At 36.2% G+C, this 20,498-nt stretch overlaps 1 protein-coding gene and 1 long non-coding RNA gene across 3 annotated transcripts; one reads left to right on the plus strand and one right to left on the minus strand.

The window, feature by feature from the left end:
* Positions 1-50: 50 nt before the first annotated feature.
* LOC309486686 lies at positions 51-4,559 on the minus strand. 2 transcript variants are annotated; one of them, XR_014201645.1, is made up of 4 exons: positions 4,419-4,559; positions 2,630-2,720; positions 2,185-2,238; positions 51-1,591 (listed from the first exon to the last, which is right to left on the minus strand). It is a non-coding gene; the product is annotated as an uncharacterized lncRNA (long non-coding RNA). The 2 variants fall into 2 exon arrangements; XR_014201646.1 differs by having other exon boundaries at positions 2,630-2,730; positions 4,419-4,542.
* adss2 (adenylosuccinate synthase 2) lies at positions 4,529-19,678 on the plus strand. Its single transcript, XM_082154066.1, has 13 exons — positions 4,529-4,849; positions 9,533-9,635; positions 10,611-10,679; positions 10,767-10,817; positions 12,211-12,277; positions 13,292-13,399; positions 13,607-13,688; positions 13,858-13,984; positions 14,253-14,407; positions 15,801-15,925; positions 16,021-16,118; positions 16,195-16,344; positions 17,836-19,678. The coding sequence occupies exons 1-13, from the start codon at positions 4,655-4,657 to the stop codon at positions 17,886-17,888; spliced, it is 1,383 nt and encodes a 460-aa protein (XP_082010192.1). The 5' UTR covers positions 4,529-4,654; the 3' UTR covers positions 17,889-19,678.
* Positions 19,679-20,498: the final 820 nt, after the last annotated feature.

Raw genomic sequence — 20,498 nt, forward strand, 5'->3', positions numbered from 1 at the left:
AAAATAAAGGCCTGGATCAAAACCATAAAGACAAGCACTGGTCACACCTGTGAAGAAAGCAGATAGTTTTATTGATTATTAAATATCGTTTATTTTCAGGAATAACAGTACGTTTGGCCTGCAAAAACAGCATGAAGATGGCAAAAGCTGAGTAAAAAACAAAAAACAAAACAAAAAAAACACAGCACATCAAGTTTCTGCCATCAAGTGGTCAAGATCATCAACTACAAATATTAAACTGAAAACTATCTACAAATTATTAGTATCCCAAAATCAGCTTCTGTATGACTTATTAATATTAATAAGTAACATCATTCTTGGAACTCCTATTCATAATTTCATAGGCTTGGTCAAGGTTACCCAGTTTTTCAGAGAGACATGAAATACATTCCATTTTCTTTCATTTCTAATAAACCACATGACTGCTCATATCGCCTGAGATAAAGCCATGTTCTGAAAACTAAACTGAGATCAAACTGCACCTACATGTGATCCCCAGACCTCTTCATGACGCTTCTCATCAACAAGCATAGATTTCCATGTTTGGGCCTCATGAAGCCAGGCTCCCTATAGAGCCAAAGGAAGGTTTTGTTTCTACAACAACACACTGCCAAACACACACACATCTGATGCATATTACCGATGCATGGTTGCATTGAAGTAGTCTTTTCGATTAAAGTTATCTTACACTATAAGTTTGCATCAACACTGCGCACAGATTTGTCTCCATCATATCCAAAGAAAATAAAAATATCAAAACAGTTGCACAGTACATCCACAATATAACAATCTTCTTCCTAAAAACATTGTATGTGCGGCTCATATTGCTAATTGTTTCTTGTGAGCTGTGAGACTTTAAGAGAACTCATGACTATCATCAGTTACCTCACATGTATTTCACTGGGAGAAAAACGGATCTTGTTTTTTATAGAAACACAGTTGCTTTGTAGTTGTTGTTTTCAAAAAATATGTTATGTAACTCCATAACAAAAACAACACAGTGCTTCTCATATTTATCTCAAATGCTGATCAAATTACAGCATCAGTATCTAAAAAACACACAGGCCTAGGACAGATTCTCACCAGATCCTCTGATGGATTATTAAGCACAAACCTGCAAACGATACATTGAGAAAATTATTAAGTACTACATGGTTAGGATATGATTTCTAAATGATATTACATAATGAGACAACACTTACTTCACAACACGAATGTGTCTGTTCGGTGGGCAGCCCACAATAAACTGGGAAATCTATAGACAATGTATGCTGTAGTATCTATAGTTTTCTTATCAACATTTTCACATATGTTTTTACAAATAAGAAAAGGGAGAATCATCACCAACCCCACCAGTAGCCAAACAACTTACCTGACTTTTTAGTGAATTGCATGAATTACCAATCTTGGTTGGTAGCAGCACTGTAGAGACCATACCTCTTGATTTTGAGCTGGATGACCTGGATGCCTTGATACGGTTGAATTTGTCAGTACAAGAATCTTTCAATTATATGCCATTTAAAGCACTCACAACAGATCAGTGTTGTTAGTCCTTTCTCTGTAGTCTGGCATCCTCATAAATGCTAAAGGTCTGAAAGAAAAGATACTCTCAATAAATATGACAGTGTAATACCAGTAAAATATATTTTTTTAAATACTTGGCTTATATGAGCATCACAAACAACTCACTCCCTAATGCTATTTTAAACACAGCTCATAAAGACTGGCTTTTCTAAAAGACCCTTCTTGTCCAGACCTTGTTTGTAGTATCCAGATGGTGCATACTCTCAAAATGGGTCATTTCTGTGATCTGCAAAATTGGTTACATTCATGTTTTTACCTTCATGGTAAACTAAATACACAAGAAGTGTCTCACTAGACTCTTAAAAATAAAAATGCTTTGTTGGAATATGGTAAAGAACCTTTCCATTAAACTGCTCTAGAGTGAGTAAAGGGCACCATGTGTCAAAAATGACTGATTGATGACCCTAATAAACATTCCAGAAATGTAAAAAACAAAGTTAGAGTGAGTTTTTTCCTTCACATAATAAAAAAAAAAAATCTAACAAAAGTTAAAGACAATTGTATGACGTGATAATATGTCCCAATGTGATTTGGGTGGTGTGGCACTGTTGTGTGGTGTGTACTAGAAGGTTGGCACTGTAATGGTGATTTAAAGCTTACTTCTTCTTCTTCTGTCTCTTACAGGTGGCAGGAGGTCCATAAGAGCAGGCCATACTATGGAAGTAAAATAATGACAAATGTTTTTGAAACAAAAAAAGCTTGTTGAATTGCACTACTTGAAAAAATATGCATTGCATTAACCCTGCTTGCATTTTTATGGGCTGAAATTCAACATGGTTGTATATTTAAGCTGTGAATATTTCAATTCAAAACATTTCACACATGTTTTCACAAAAAAAAATTCAATAATCCATATTCACCTTTCAAATTTCACTTCCAAAATATAAATTCTGTTTAAAAGTAACTTATAATATTCGACAGGAAATTTTCGCAGGTAATCCCATTCACTATCAATTACACTATCTTTAAAACTAAAATAAAGCATGGCTTTTCAAAGCTGAGCTGACAAAGAGCATCTGAAATGGGCCTTGGAGAACATCCTTACTCAAGAAAGTTCAGGTTCTCCAGATGCCTTCAGTCTCCTAGGATCATGTGAGCAGGCAGAGTCGTCTTTAGTGTCAGTGTACACCAGTGTGCTGAACTGTGCTGAATGGGAGACAAACACAGCAGAAAGGATGGCAGCGATTTTAGGAACACTCAAAACCTTTAACATGTAGCTGCTAGTCTTCCAATCCAGAGTTTCCCCACATTTATAAAGCCTTGTGGTCTTTCCATGCAAGAACTGAAGCAAGTTCAAAGTCTTACAAGTGAAGCTGAAGAGACAATCCACGTTTTTGCAACCGATTTTTTACAAATGGAGACACTCATTTGCTGTGCATTTGCAATCTGTACACAGAGTCCTAAAATTCCAGCCTTTGGCGCTTTTGACTAGCAGTTTAATTGGATTCATCCTCCATATTATATCCTTGTTGTCTCTCCAGAAAACATCTGGACTACATCTCCTATGAATAATAGTGTATACAAAAAAATTGTGTAATAACCTTCAACTGGCATAAGCAGTTCGCTGGGATCAACTTTTATCTCCTCATAAGACAGGGAAGCATTCTTGGTCATGAACAAGTTTTTGTCAGACATGAGCAAATATATTTTGAGACAAAGGTCTTCATAATGATTTTTAGTTTTGTTAAAGGTAATAAAAGCAACAGTTTTTCAATAACAGAAGAATATGTAAAAGTATGGTATTTGGGGTAAAAGGCACCCGTGCTGTTGGGGGGAAAGGCACAATAATAAACATGATAATAAACAGCTGGCTGACTTTTCCATTTGTTGACATGACATGGTAAGATTCAGATGGTAAATATCATATATTAAGTTGCGTGTTCACCTATAGAGATAATCACCATATTTATAATGAAACCATCATATTTAAAAATATATATTAATCATATCATAAAATATAATTAGTTGTTACTACTGTAAATGTTTATTAAATTGGGATTTCTTTCAATGCTTTCAGAATCTTTACTTTTTAAAATAATTTTGTTTTTGTATTTTTATAATATATTTTTATATTAACATATTTTAATGACAGTCTATTAACTGAACAAAAATAATTATTTGATTTATAAGCAGAAAATAGTGCAAACTTTACTAAAGTGATTGTTTTGAACAAGTATTAACTTAGACATTATTAAAAACATTATAGCTAAAGTATTTGTATCATTATTGTGTGCCTTTTGCCCCATGCTGCTGAGCCTTTTGGCCCCCCTCGCCACCTCATACATTTCTAAACACTTTTATCTTTTATTTTTCACACAAAATCTGTTGCTCCATAAATGTTCAATACAAACATAATATTTTTTCAGCAATCATACGCTATGAAAAGCATTTTCCTTAAGGTGTGCCTTTAGCACCGTTGTACCAAATGTACAGTACAATTACAACGATTTATCAGGCGCTCAAAACAACCATACATAACCAAAATGTTGCATAGATTTTTTAAGAAGACTTGATCCTACAGACAGAGAGAATCATTGCAGTGTTGTTGATTTCTGGATCAATTATCCATATTCTGACAGCCAGCAGCACACAGAACAGCATCATAAACCACATAATATTGACAGGGAGGGAACAATGCACCTTGCATGCAACAAAGATTCCTTATTAAAGTAAAAGTCTCACCCATAGACTGGTCTCACCTGGCTGGGAGCCATTTTCAGATGCATTTCATATGGACATCGGGGGAATTGGGGATTTTTATTTTTTTTGCAAATATTTTTCTAAAGTATTTTGAAGTGTAATTAAAAAGTGAAAGAAAATGAGCTGGTTAATACCTGAGCAAGTGGTTTTGCCATAACTCGATCCCTCCCCCCATTAGATCCACAGAGGTGGAGCTGGACTAGATATTGGACGTCCAGAGAGGGGGGACTGGACGTCATTTGGCTCTGCACTTCGAGGAGACGCTGGTACGCAAGCGGTGCTCCGCCCTCGGTGTCTCGCTCAGGTGCGCGACTGTTCGTGTGTTGGAGGAGCATTGCGGAGCTGCAGGGAGAGCAGAGGGGATACAGTCATGTCAGACAGCGGGAACGCAGTCGCACAGTCACAGGACAAAGGATCCCACGGCGAGGACAGTACGAGCCGGGTGACGAGCCCAAGTGTGGGCAACAGAGTGACCGTGGTGCTCGGAGCGCAGTGGGGCGATGAAGGGAAAGGAAAGGTGGTGGACCTGCTGGCTCAGGACGCTGACATGGTCTGCAGATGTCAGGTAAGTTTATGAGCACTACTCAGTAACTTACTCACTCTGAATATGCGAATATATCTCCGGTGGGTTGTGTAGTTGTGATGCGCTGTGTAACGTCCATCATCAACAAGCTTGTACGGAAATATTCATGGCATCCTGTGAGCAGCCTGGGTAGCAGTGAAATGAATGTTAAGTGCTGTGAGTGTCCGTGTAGCATGTGATTATAGGACTTGTTTGCTGGCCAATTCTTGTGAAGCAGTTAGCTGCTGTTTTATTGAAGCGGAAATAAAAATTAGAGCGCGCTTCCATTGTTATCGACAACGCCGTCTGTCTGTCCGCACGCGAGCGACGTAAAATAAAATGCAGCACTTCCTGCGTACTGTTTGAGCTACGCTAGCAGTGCACTATATAGGGTGTTTGCTAATGTCACCTTGACTGAATAGTGTGATATCGAAGCGCTGTCTGCCAATTGGAGGCCTGAAATCTTACTAGATGTTATTTAGTACATATTAGTTTATCCGGGGTGTTCTGTACAGATGTAAACACAGACTCTGTTGTTCACATGAGCGCAGGACTCCTTTGAAGTCTATGACGTTCGAATGTGTGGTATATATGAGTATTACAGTCAAACCAGATGTTGTAATAATTAATAATTAAAGTAAGTTATTCAACATTAACCTCCAGCTATTTGATTTTCTGCAGTTGTCTTGTGTTATAAATGTTTCAGCTCACTAATTCTTCAGACATGATGTTCTAAAACTTTTCCTGCCTTTAGCAACATTTATACTTTCAATCATTAGAATAGATTTATGTTTAAAAGTAACAATTAAATTGGGTTTATATTTTATACAAAAAATAACATCAATCAATCAACCACCTGTTCCCAGAACTCAATACTTCATATAGCCTATAATAGCCTATATACATTTGAAGGAAGCATTTCTTTGTGTTTAGAGAGGGAAGTCAGAGGTAAAAAAAAAAAATGTAACAGTAGACCTTTGCTTTGCTAATACTTTTATTAGCTTTCATCACTGTATTTTTAGTTTGTAAAAACACTTGACAAGTGTTTTTGGCCATCTGATGGTGTTGTTGACCCATATTACTCAATATACCTCAACTTCTCACCACTCAAGAAACAGTGACCTCTTAATACAAGGTTCCCATGGTCATGAAAAACATGGTAATATTAAAGAATTTTACAATGGTTGTTTCCATCAATTAAAAATACACAGGCTATCTATTGTTAAGCAGTTGGTTCAGGTAATAAAGTTAAGTTTACATAGCATATTGCTCCATCATGTGTCAACATATCTCCCATTGCACGTCAGAAAGAAACAGGTGTCACTATAATAGCCTTATGAAATTTGGACACTGCAGGGCTCTCACTTAACCAGATACACACACACACGCACACACACACACACACACACTCTCACGTATACATCTGTTCTATTATTTGATTTTCTTTTTCTTTTTTTCTTTTCTTTTTTATGTACACTAGTTGATTTAAAAAAAAAATATTTATGAAGAAAGGACTTTTAGGGACAAGTTGGCAAATTGTTGTGGTATGCTTGCCCCAGTGGTTGTGTTGTGTTATGTTATGCTTGAGAGCACACTACTGCACTTTGGTAGCAGGCCGCTTTACGCCCCCCTGTCGCTATGCTTGGAATTGATAACAGGCTCACATTGCAAGGATTCTCTCCTAAGAAGTTAGTATTCTGCCAAGGTTGTGACTGCATTTAAATAAGTCACTCCATGGCGCACCATGCAAACCGTCATGTGTGTGCTGTGCAAACGGATGGAACAGAAATCAGATAGTGTTCGTCTTTTTATAAAAACACTGCCCTCAGCAGTCTGACTGGTTTTCCTTACGGGCAGATGCAATGAAAGAAAGGCCATCGTGCTGTTCCGTGTCACACCAGTTTGATATGTCGGTCCAGAAACTAGAGGATCAAATGTGAGGCAGTCTGAACAGCCATTGCATGCTGTAGCCTACCTCTTTTTGTGATCCATTTTATTTGCAGATTAAACTCTTTTCATGTAAGCCTAGTTTGTGTGGTTAAATCTGTTTTATAAGTTCAATATTGGGAAAAACAAATCAAGTTGTTTTTTGTGGTTCTCTTATTTATGGTTTTCCAGGCATGTGGGCTTGTTAAATGTTTTAGATTTGAAATGGTCACTGTTTTATAACTCTTTCAGTATAATGAATTACAGATCAATGATGCCGCAACCAGACGCTATCTTTAGCCCAGCCTGTTATACAGGAATGTACTGAAATCTTTGTGAGCTAGGCCTATAACTGTCTATAGGAGTGTTTATGAATATCATTTAGTCAAGCTACACTTTTGGTATCACATTTCTTTCTTGACCTGCCACTGTAAGACCAAGTCTGACGAGAATGAACGGCAATCTGTTGCTCTGACAGATAAGATATATCGATAAGATTTGCTGTATTGACTCTGTAATTGACACAATTTGTTTCAGACAATATATCGGCCACTTATTGTTTTAACTTCAGAGTCTTAACTTATTTTAAACATAAATCACAGGCATGTCTGAATCCTTGGGGTCAGCTTGATAAGTCAGTCTCTGTGGAGATCTCTTGACGGCAGTGAGTGTTGTGGTGGTCAAGCATGTTAACTGTGTAATGTGCAGCTGTTTTTATCAGTGAGTCCAAGTATGCTGCCTGCTGATAATTATGCTGCCGATTTAAACCTAGTGTTAATCAATTAGGCCCCAAATACTTTTTCTTACGTACTCTAGTCCTTGCTGATTTTTCTTGTTTGAACAACCAGAAATGAATCAGCTGATAAAAATGTAATCATACAATACTCCCTGTGTACTCCAACACAAAACAAACCAAGCCAGATAGAACGCAACATTATAATCTCACCAGAGTCAACACACAAAACCATATTCAATCAAACTAGTTTTTGGTTCTGTACTTTTTCATCTGCATTTTTAATGTTGATGGAACGCCTGGTGCACTGTGTCATTGTGGGTGATAAAGTGGTAACTCTGGTAGTAATCCCTGTATTACTTACTCAACCCCTTGTTCCTCTTTAAACAGACATTGGAGCAGATCACTCATTCTAGCCACTTTTAGTCTGCTAGGTTTGGAACACTGGATGTCATCCAACCCAGCCTAAAACCCCAGAGACAGTCATGAGAGCAAATGTGACAAACATCATATGAAAGTAATTTTCCATGTTTATTGACTCAGCTATTCTGAGTTTTCTCTGAAACAAACTATACTGTAAATATTTTCCCTAGAAGCCACATCTTATAATACGGTGTAGTATGGATACAAAATTTGCTTTAAAGTCAACATGAAATCAGAATTGATCCTATTTATTATCTTTATACAACGTGCACCGGTTGTAGCAATTGTGCAGAATATTCCAAAGAAAAAAATCCAATTATATTTGCTGACGTTACCAAACTGTATAGGGGTCCGTTTTCACAATCCATTCTCTTCCCAATGGAGTCAAATCCCGGCCTACATGTTCTTTCCTCATGAAATGATATTCCCCTTGGAAATTATGAAAACAAAATGGATTGTGAATGTTTGTTCACTCTAATTGCATAAATAACTGTTAACCTGTTTATTACACTTTTTACAATATAGAACAGATTAATCATTTAGTACTATGCTGTGATTTTGCTTACAGAAACACCACATTCATTACGAGCTTCTCAAGTCTCTAAAGTGTCAGCATGCTGCTAATAACAATATGATGTATCGGTTCAATCTGTGCTTTCGAAGTTTAAACTTGTAAAGTTTAAAAGCAACCTTGTAATAGGAGTCCATAATAGTAATGCTAAAGCAAGCAACGCTTTTGGTCACCATGGGTATGAGAACATCGTAAATGGATCTGAAAAGGAGAGGCATCCACACACATGCACTACTAAACTGGTCAAATGAGACCTGTCCGGAAATAGCTCTGCACTGTTCCTTGCTGGATTAAAGACTGATTTATGGAGCACACTTTGTGGGAACTCCCTCAGACATGAGCTGATTGACGCCATGTTGAAAACCGACAAATGTGAGGACTCTTGATGATTCTTAAGGATGGTTACAGCAGTTGGCGTACCAAGTGTGCTCTGTAATCTATGGTTTCCCTGCTCTTTAGTCATGTGTCAAGTTCAACAAGGACGGAATCTAGTAATGACAATTCAAATTAAAATAAATGAAACTATTGAAACTCTGCAGAACTGGAAGTGAATGACTGGAATGTGTGCGTCTGAATTCCTTCTTGTATGTCGTCTAATGGAGCAGTAGAGCTACAGCATTCTCACATTAAATCCACACCCGACAACCAAAATCAGTGTTTACATGCTTCAAATTTTCCATTTCACAACTGCTTGTCTAAGCATGTCTGTACCATACCATATAATGCTTGATGTTAGCTATATTGATAGTTCAACCAAAAGCTTGCTTTCTTTTGTGGAACAAAAGAACTTTGAGGTTAAAAAATAAATAAAAAATAATATTGAAGTGCATTGATTTCCATTGTATGGACAAAACATTGAGGCATTTCTTAAAATATATATTATATTCTACAGAAGAAATAAAGTCAAGATGTTCTGGAATGACATGAGGGTACTAAATGGATGACAGAACTTAAATTTTAAGGGTTAACTATCCCAAATTTGCATTATTCCTTCTCAAGGATTGACAAGTCTTTGTGTTCTTCTCTCCTGTAGGGGGGCAACAATGCAGGACACACGGTTGTGGTTGATTCAGTGGAATATGATTTCCACCTTCTACCCAGTGGGATTATCAACCCTAAGGTCACTGCCTTCATTGGTGAGTATGTCAAATTACCCCTCTCTTTTTGTGTAGAGTGGCTTGTATGCAACCAATACAGCATAAAGATCTGTATTGGTTGTCCTTACTTTGAGGATGCCACCCTCTCCTCTTAGAGTGTCTGGATGCTGGCCAGATTATCCAGACTAATATAGCTGAGTGCATTCAATGCAGTTTATTTGCAAAGATCCAATTTAGCTAATGGCCACTATTGTGTTCTGGCCTTCTGATTCACATGTCAGCACTGTATATTAGTATGATCTATAGGAAATGCTTGATGTTCCTTGTACAAAGCACTTTACCACTTAATGCAAGCATACTCAGCTTGTACAGGTTTAATATTTCTTGCCAGTATTCCTACCTACCTTTCCTGTACATTACAACTCCTGAAATGACACATTGGGCTTTATAGATCCAGGGTAATTCCTAACTTCTTGTTCCAAGTTTCAAGATGTCACACTGTACAATTTTAAAGCCTGCTAATGTTTCATTAAATAAATTTTCTATATTATACAGTGTAATAACAAAAGCAAGAGAGCAACATTACAACAATAATTGAATTTGGTAACAATTGTAGTGGCTAAAGAAATCTAGGCTGAACATTCATTTTGTTAAAACACTAATACGACACATCCAGGAGACAGGTAAACTGTTCCACCTTTGTAAGGGTTAATGTTCTTATTTGCATATATACAAAGTTAATAATGTTCATTGGATAATAATTGCATGTCCATCTGTGGAAGTGTTGCCACTGAAACTGAATACAGCGTGACACAAGAAACAAGTTTCTGTGCATGAATATTAATGAGGTAAGTTGTCTGTTGCTAAACAACTCACTGTAACATTCTAGCACCACATTATTTAACACTCCAGGGTTTAAATTGGCCTTTTTCCCAGGGTAAAGATGCAGTTAACTCAGGGTTAAGTGTAGTATGAAAGCCTTGATATTTGACCGTGTGACTGATGTGATTACAGGTAATGGTGTAGTCATTCACCTGCCGGGCCTCTTCGAGGAGGCCGAGAAGAATTTGCGGAAAGGAAAAGGTTTGTGTTTATCTGTTTGTGCCCTTGTGCTTTATATTTGAGTTTCAGTGAGTACTGACAGGAGTCTAACAGTGATTTTGCTCGCAGGTCTGGAAGGCTGGGAGAAAAGGCTCATCATCTCTGATCGTGCACACATCGGTAGGCTGATGGCTCCCATGATATATAAACACTATCAGATCCCTGAATTACATACAGAGCTACAGGCAAAATGTGGCTTTGTAGGGTCGTAAACAATTTGATTTGATTACAGTGTCATTACTAAATAATGTGATCATGCAATTTGGTCAGACTATGATTTGATTGTTTTGTATTCATAGTTATTTTTAAATACGTGCTGAATACACTTGCACTATCATTCAAAAGTTTGTTTTTTGAAAGAAGCAGAACCCCTAAAGGGACATGGTGATGGAAACTATATGAGATGGGAGGGAAAAAAATTACAATGCTCTTGCATTCCCTCAAGAAACTTTGGGTTCCCTTACAAAATCTTTTGCTTTTTTCTGGGAAACGCAAACATTTGCGTCCCCCCCCCCCCCCCCCACCATGTTCCTTTAGGGGCGCCATACTTATGTTCATTGGCTGCATTTATTTGCTCAAAATACAGCAAATACAGTAATATTGTGAAATTGTTTGCAATTTAAAATAATGGTTTTCTATTTCAAATGTGCCTCAGTGACATCTTTTGTACCTTTTCTTCTGAGAGTGTACTTTGATGAATAGAAAAGATCAATCTGAATGATCCCAAACTTTTGAATGGTAGTATATGTAACTTAAGCCAAATGAATGCGTTAATGTACATGAAGTACATTGGGGGTTTGGGATTTAGAATTTTTTTTACAACAACAAAAACGTACTTGATCAAGAAATTTAAGATTACATTTTGAAAGCCACCGTTTATCTCCACATTCAAAGTGTAACTGATGTCCATGAGATTGTCATAATATTTGCATATCGTCTTCTTTACATATACAAACCATTTATAACACACTCTGCACTGTGAAATATTTCTGAAAGGAAAAAAAAGATGTAATGAAAGCCTAAAGCTAAACCCAAATATTTAACAGCGTTCTTTTGATGCCTTGCAAACACTGGCATTTCCTTCAGGAACTGCAAATCTAGCTATCAATCTAAAAATCTCTAATTAATGCGTTGAAATTTTATTTGATTCTTCAATACATTTTTACTCTCCTGCTTTTTTGTGTTTGTTATTTTGTTTATAGTTTTGGGGATTTGAATTGGGCAGATACAGCTCTCAAATGTCACATAATCAAAGAGTCCTTTAAAATTGAATAGAATAGCATATCCAGTTAAATTAATGGTGTGTTTGAATTATTATGCCTTTAGTGTATTGTTGTAATTTAAGATTCTCAGCAGGAGCCGTTATTATGAAAGGACACTGGGATCCATTGTAGTCAACACAAGTGTTGTTATGGTGACCTGCTTTGGCATGTTGGGTTCAGAGCTCCGAGAGATGAGTTCCAGCACAGTAGTGCTCTGTCTCACTGTAATGTATACACTCTCCTGCCTCTAGTGTTTGATTTCCATCAAGCTGTGGATGGAGTCCAGGAACAGGAGAGGCAACAGCAAGCTGGCAAAAAGTAAAAACCCTGCTTTATGCACACGCATACAACACGCTAGCAACATGTTATGACAAGAGTTCATAACAAAAGAAAAACTGCTTTGAGAGATGTAGTTGAGGCTTTTCTAACTTCTCTGGTTGATGTTAGTAGCTGACTGGTTTATATGCATTTTTGCATTTGTTTTATAATGGACAAATGAGACGTTCCTATGTTTTTTTTTATGTGAAATAAATTATATGTAATTATAAATAATTATGTCTTAAAATATTTTTCAATCTTAATACCATCTAATATTTAATATTAAATATAATATTGGCTAAATCTGGCACATTTATATCAATGTGATGTTAGTTAATGTGGATTTCCCCTGACAGACACAAGTTATCTTCAATCAAAACCAAGTAAAGAAGCTGAAGTTCAGCAGAATATTTCATAGTCTCTCTTATATTAAAACATGAAGACTTAAATTAAAATGTACATCAATAATGATTCACTCAATGTCTTCTAATGCAGGAATCATAAGAAAATAGTCTCTTACTCTTACATTCAATTAACATGAAGAGAAACCTTTAGAAAAGCTGTTACCTTTTGAAATCAAAATAAATTAAAAACAGTAATATTGTGACATTTTATGACATTATTAATGTATTCCTGTGATGACAAAGCTGAATTTTCAGCATCTTTTCTCCTGTTTTCAGTATCACATGATCATTCATAAATCATTCTAATGTGCTGATTTTCTGCTCAAGAAACATTTCTTATTATTATCAATGTTGAAAACTTTATCTTGAATAAAGTCTTTTTATCATGGTCTTAAAATGTCTTAAATTTACCTTCATAAAACCTGCAGAAACCCTGAATGTAACAGAGTGTCCCTGCTCTGTCTCTCTATCTACTTAGGGGTCCCTGAAAAGGTTGCAGACCCCTGTTTTAAAGCATACACATACACCTAACATGGAAAGAGAGTCTTATCTATCTAATGCACATGAATATCACTCATGAGTCTCACCTTGTTTTTTTTTCACCATCTAGTTTGGGAACAACTAAGAAGGGAATCGGCCCCGTGTATTCAGCAAAAGCGGCTCGCAGTGGCCTGAGGATATGTGACCTTCTGGCTGACTTTAAGGATTTCTCAGAGAGGTATGGGTGTGCTTAACTGTCAACTGAACTTGACAACTCAGTTGTTTTACCCATTCATGTCACATTCCATAGATGGTGTTAAACCTCACCCACTGTAAAAACACTTAATCCAGTTCTTAGTCCATACCAGAAACAATGGAAGAGCAACTGATCACGCTACTAGCCTATCACAGTGTAAACTGAGCAGTCTCATGTCTCTTTTCACAGATTTAAAAATTTGGCCGCGCAGTATAAGTCTATGTACCCTTCACTGGAGATCGATGTGGATGGGGAACTTGCGAAACTCAAGGTGAGAAGTTTAGACCACTTCACACCAGTTAATACTGTTGGTTAAGTTTTTATAGGACTTACAGGATACGAGTTAAGAGTTCAGATTATTATAAAGGAGGTAGAGATGCACAACATATCAGTATCATATCGGTTATGACACTCTTTCTGACATTGACTTTTTTTTCCAGACTTATGTAGATAGGATAAAGCACATGGTGAGAGATGGAGTCTTCTTCATGTATGAGGCGCTACATGGACCTCCCAAAAAAATCCTGGTGGAAGGTGCCAATGCTGCCTTGCTGGACATTGACTTTGGTGAGTAATGGATACACTGAAACACACAGCCATGAGTAACGGAAGATTATGCAACAAGTAGTTGCAAAGTCACTTATTGTCAGTTAAATGTGTGTTGGCGGAGTATCAAAATAAAGTGTTAGCAGACATTAAGCAGACAGTCTACTAATACTCTGATGAGATCTAGTTGACATGTAGTTGTAAAGTTAATTATAGTTAGTAGAATGTCTAAAGTGGCCCATCGAAATAAAGTGTTACCCATTTCACTGACACGATGCTCTTTTTATAGGGACATATCCTTTCGTGACTTCCTCAAACTGCACTGTGGGAGGGGTGTGTACGGGTCTGGGCATGCCACCCCAGAACGTTGGTGAAGTCTATGGAGTAGTCAAAGCCTACACCACGAGAGTTGGGATTGGGGCTTTCCCTACGGAACTGAGCAATGTAAGCAGCTCTTTTATTTCTTGCAGTGTTTGGATACTTAATGAGCTCTCACTACTGTTCATATTCCCTTGCATTCAAGTGTTATGAGTGTTTTTCTGACTTTACTCGAGCACGGTTATTGTTTTAAAGTTTTAAACAGGAATAATGAGTCCGGAGGAACAGCAGTCAGTTATCTATAACGCTATATGACAATGAATATATTATGTATGAGACATTTAGGTAACACTTTGGTTTGGGGACCAATTCTCGCTATTAATTAGTTGCTTTTTAGCTTGCATATTGTCTATTTATTAGTACTTATAAAGCACATATTAATGCATTATTCTGCATGACCATATTCTAAATCTCTTAAACCTACTTCATACCTAAACTTAACCACTACAACAACTAACTTACTAACTATTAAGCAGTAAATTAGGAGTTCATTGAGGCAAAAGTCTCAATGAAATGTGTTCCCCAAGCTAAAGTGTGACTGACATTTATGATATCCTGTTCCTTATTACATTTCATTACAATGACTTAATATGTGCTTATAAATAATAGCAGGGTTCACAAGGTCATGGAAAACCCAGAAATATTAGGATTCTACAATGGAAATTAATAAAATCATAAAGCCATGGGATAGACATGGAAAAGTCTAAATGGTCTTGTTTATAGTTACTCTTTCTCTCTAATGAAATATACGACTTTATATTATGTGTCTTGTCTATAACTGTTGGGTACAATGTATTTATTTTGCATTGCAAATCACTTTAGCTGCCATTGAGGTGGATTATGGGTGAGGTTAGAGACATGATTAGTGGTATGGTTAGGTTTAAGGGTGGGGTAAGCGAAGGGTCAACAGTTTTGTAGACTTGTATTTTTGTATTTTTGTATTTTTTTCTTCTGTAGTCACTGAAAAGAATGTTACAGGGTCACTTTAAAAACAAAATATGAAATTGAAATGACAAAATTATTAAAATGGTAACATCTTAAAATAAGGTTACATTTGTTTACATCAGTTAACATAAACTAACATTGAAAGAAAACTTCTATAACAGTTAATAATCTCAGTTAATAATCTCAGTTAATTGTAATTTCAACATTTACTAATACCTTATTAAAATCAAATTGTATCTATTAATATTATTTAATGGACCTAAGCTAACACGAACTAACAATGAACAGTTGTATTTTTATTCATTAATGTTAATAAATATAAATAAATACTGTAAAAAAAAATGATTGCTCATTGTTAGTTAATATTAGTTAGTAAAATAACTAGCGTTAACTAATGGAACCTATAAAAAGCTTGATTGTTTAACTTCTTTATTATAAGTTTTCAGATATTTGTACACACAAATACACAAAATAATTAAATGTTGCACTTTAGTCATATTGTACATGTTCGTAGGAAACTGGAGAGCTCTTACAGACGAGAGGCAAGGAAGTGGGCGTGACCACAGGTCGCAAAAGGAGATGTGGTTGGCTGGATCTGGTGCTTATCAAATATGCCCACATGATTAATGGCTTCACAGCGTGAGTGTTCAGCGATGTCTCCTTTGTTTTTTGTTTTTATTTGTGTTCTATAAAATACAGTTTTCTTATATGCATCTCTCTATATACCCCTCTAGCATAGCTCTCACCAAACTAGACATCTTAGATGTGCTTCCTGAGATCAACGTTTGTGTGGCATACAAATTAGATGGTGAAACCATCCCACATTTCCCAGGTAAGCAGCACATTTTTCACATCACATACAGATTTGATCAAATCTAGTGTAGTTAAATATCATACATTTTCCCCAGCAAACCAAGAAGTGCTACAGAAGGTTGAAGTCCAGTATGAGACTCTGCCAGGCTGGAATACAGACACGTCTGCTGTCCGGACCTTTGATGAGCTTCCAGAAAATGCAAAAAAATATGTCTGCTACATCGAAGATCAGTTGTGTGTGCCTGGTAAGACTTTTACCATCGCTAGGACACATTTCTCAGAAGTCACTTTTTTAAAAGTTCAGCTTGGCACTGCAGTTCATTTCACATTCAAAATGCACTAAAATTACCAAAACACTTGATATAGTGTCTCAAATCAACTCTGGAGCGGTTCGCTTGTGGTGAGAAAGCAATCCGACCCAACGGACCAATGAACCAGGCTGTATCACAATACACAATGGGATAGATGTTGCATGAAAAGCAGCAGTGTTTGTTTTTCTAATGCCTCTCAAAATGAATCGTGGGTTAACCTGGAGCAAAGACGATGTAAAATGCCTTATTGAAATTTGGTCGACGAACATATTTCAGAACAACTGTCCAAATATAATGACAGTAATGAAGTAAATGATCTACAGGTGTGAAAACGCCCTAAAACAAGTCAAGTCACCAGTATATATAGTGCTTATACAAAACAGATTGTTTCAAAGCAGCTTCACGTGATAAACAGGAAAATAATGATCACTGATGCAAATTTCATGAAATATGAGACTAATTTAATTCTGCTGTAAAGCAGCTCCACAGAAGACAATAGTGTCATTATTCTGCTGAAGTCACTTCAGTGTTGATTCCATTCAGTTCAGAAAGTTTTCTTTTGTAAAATGTGAATCAACACCACAACAACACAAAATGTATATCTGTGCCAATTTGGAATATAGATTTGGAATATATTTCAGTATGGTATTACTATAGAAATGTAGCAAATTGTTGTCTTGTTCAGTTTTGTATTATGTAAGGTTTTGAACTTAAGTTTAACTGTTTTGAAAATTGTCAAACAATCCATGCAATTCGAAAGATGTAGTCATTGAAAGCATTTTGTGCCAAAGCAGTGATAAATAATCTACAGTTTAGCTCACGTAGACTGCTGTGTTATGCTCTCTGTGAGAAGAGTTTTGAAAAAGTGACCGAAGTATGGAAAAAAAGGGTTCTAGAAAACTGTTCTAGAAAAGTTTACACGACAGTTTTCAACTATAAACAACTTTTTTTGTGTGCTTTTTGGCCATTATACTTTATTACATTATACATACATATATGCATTTTATATACATTATACATTATGCCTGAAAACGCAAACTTCTGAAAATGTGTTTTTAAAAACTATACAGTTATCGTGTTCGTGTAAACTACAAAAAAACGTGAATTTGTGAAAATGATGACGTCATGCGCATGCGTATTACGTGTTCAGTCTATAGGTATGTGTGAGTACTTGACAACCAAAACAACAAAATGGCCTGGCTTGCATAATACAGCGTTTTAGAAGTTTTTGCGATCCGTGTGAACGGGGATCGTTTTCACAGCGTTGTTGTCTGTATGTGAAACTTTTCAAAAAAGGAAATGAAACACTTTTCCATTTTTAGCACATTGTTGTCATGTAAACGTACTGTAAAGTATGAATGTGTACAATGCAATTGGGTTGTTTTACTGCAGTAATCCATATGACTTCCTCCATGTTTTCTTTAGTGAAGTGGATTGGTGTTGGGAAGTCAAGGGAATCAATGATCCAGCTCTTTTAAGAGGCTGCTTGGCCTGCATGTAGCACTGGCCGGATTGTGCTCTGGACTCGGGACTCGGTGCCGGAGACGGGAAGTTGCCTTACAGCCCGTTTAAATAGAATATTTCCCAAGATTTTGACATCATGTAACTGTTTCTCATCTGTTCTCCTCTGGTATTTTTAACCCTTGTAAGCTCAGTATCTCCATATTAAGTTCATACGCTGTACATGTGCTACTACTTAAAACAGTCAGGGATCAGAAGTTGTTAGATATACATTTTTAAAACAAGTACTTAAACATATTTAATGTTTTTGTTTCTTTTATCATACAAAAATGGTTATGCGACGTGTATTACCACATTTTGTCCTTGTTTTAAATGAACTGTATGATTGACTTGGTCTAATCAACTTCATTTAAACATACAGTTTTTAAAAGACAGTTTAAATGTTTCTTTACCAGATGCATAAAAGTGAATCTTTGTGACTCATGTGATTTCACAATTCAGAAATATGTAGAAGCAGTAGAACGTCTTATTGAGACGTTTTCGAATTTGAATCGGTTTTAATTTGCTCCAAAAAATAGTATATAGCAAACAATATAATTATAATGTGCCTCAAGTTACAGAAACATGCAAGAGTTTAGGGATATACAATTATACAGGCTAGGCTCTTGATTCCATTGAATGTATGTAAATGTTTGCACAGTCCTCAGATGTTTATTGTTCAACTGTACAACTTTATGCCACAGGCATATCAAAGCCACTTTAATTATCAGTACTGAGATATCAGGATACTGATGCCTTTAAGTATATATTGTCAAAGTATAGACATTTATGTGCATTCAGACGCCACCTCAGGACGTACAATTCTGTTTAGCCAGTAAAACGCACTGATGATTAAACTTCTATGGTTGCTAGCTGCTGCAGGAGGTCATCTGGTTTTCTGACCTCCAGTAGTACATTTATCTATAAACCTTTGAATGTTAGAGGTGTCCCAAACAGTCGAATGTAAGAGTCACTAGAGCTTGTCTGTTTAAATATGACTGGGTTGTTTCATAAACCCAGATTTGCTTTATTCTGTTTCGTCTCACCTTCAGTACCGCACCTTCCAATAAACAAGTAATATAGAATAAAGTGTGCCTTGTTAATACAGATGAACAATGAAACTTGAAAACTACTCTGATTGAGCTTTTATGGATTTTAATTGATTCAATATTTTAGCTTTTCGAGGGCATTAGTGTAATTGCCATTTGCCAAAAGTGTACATGCATCCAAAGTTGTATCTTAATGGATAAATGAATGCTGTGATAAAAAGAGCCTTTGTAAATAACCCAGAATGATAACTCTTTCTTTTTCAGATTGATGATGGTTTGATCCTTTGCATTTTCTGTTTCTCACAGCTGCAGAATAAATGATATAACCTGTTTATTGTTCACTTGCATCTATTTCACATCAGTTATCTTGTATTATCACATTTCCTCTGAACAAACCAAATCTAGCCGGCGTGAGAATAGGACAGCCGACACATTCAGCAACAGTATGTTTGCACATTTAACATGTTTTTCTGTTTTTGAAACCCTTGAATTCTGTGTTGTATTGCTGCTGATTGGATTTTCATGTATGTATGTATATACAGAACACAAAGCCATATTCTCTTGAATTTACTGTTATTGTACACTTTGCTGGTGATGGATACTGATGGACGTGCATGTTCATCTAGTGGGATTTGCTCAAAAACTCACTCACTTTGTAATTTATCTTGGCAGACAACTGTAATGACACTTCAGTTAATAAAGTAATATAGTCAGAAACATTTTCCTTTTTCTGTTTGTTTATTTTTTAGCGATATTTTGTGGCATTGTAATCGATAACCAGTCGAGTCACCTTTATTTATATAGCACTTTATACAATACAGATTGTTTCAAAGCAGCTTTACGTCGATAACAGGAAACTTGCATTTCAGCTGAGGTTGATATGTTGCCATACCGTATACGTTGAGGTAGATTTGTAGGTGTTGCCATTTCCTGTGCCATGGAAATGGAACATCTCGCCACTAGAGGGAGACATTTACCTTGAAATAGGCGTTGAAAGGCGACAATTTTTAGTATTGTGCCAATCGTCTGATTTTAACGAAAAACCCAGAGCTATGTAATTACGTTTAACAATAACGTGGGATGTATAGAATTACTCTGAGAAGAAAATACTGTGTTCTTAGAATATTTCCCCCCTTTATTTCTTAAGTGTTAATTGAAGGTGATCATATGCGAGGCCTAGTTGAGATTAAATTTAGCTGTAAGATATTTGTTGATTAAAACTTTAAACGTTTTTATTAGCACAAAAAATTAGGTTGCACTGCACATTAGATATGGGAAAGTATATTTTTAGGTGCTCGTTTTTAGGTCATTTTATTCTCGTCACCACTTTTCCCTTTTCACCTTTTTAAAAAGGTCAAGCAATTTGTTTTCATATTATCTCTTCATGTTATTGCTCTTTATTGGCTATTGCTTTAGAAAGATCTGATGAGTGCTGTATGGATAATTAAAAGTAGGCTATCTTCAAGTTGTATTACTAAAGATATTGGAACAGAAATGTTTTGCTTTCACATCCAGATCTATATGTTAGAGGTATGTGTG

The sequence above is a fragment of the Leuciscus leuciscus genome, assembly GCF_965113295.1.
Source record: "Leuciscus leuciscus genome assembly, chromosome: 22".
Classification (NCBI taxonomy): Eukaryota; Metazoa; Chordata; class Actinopteri; order Cypriniformes; family Leuciscidae; genus Leuciscus; species Leuciscus leuciscus.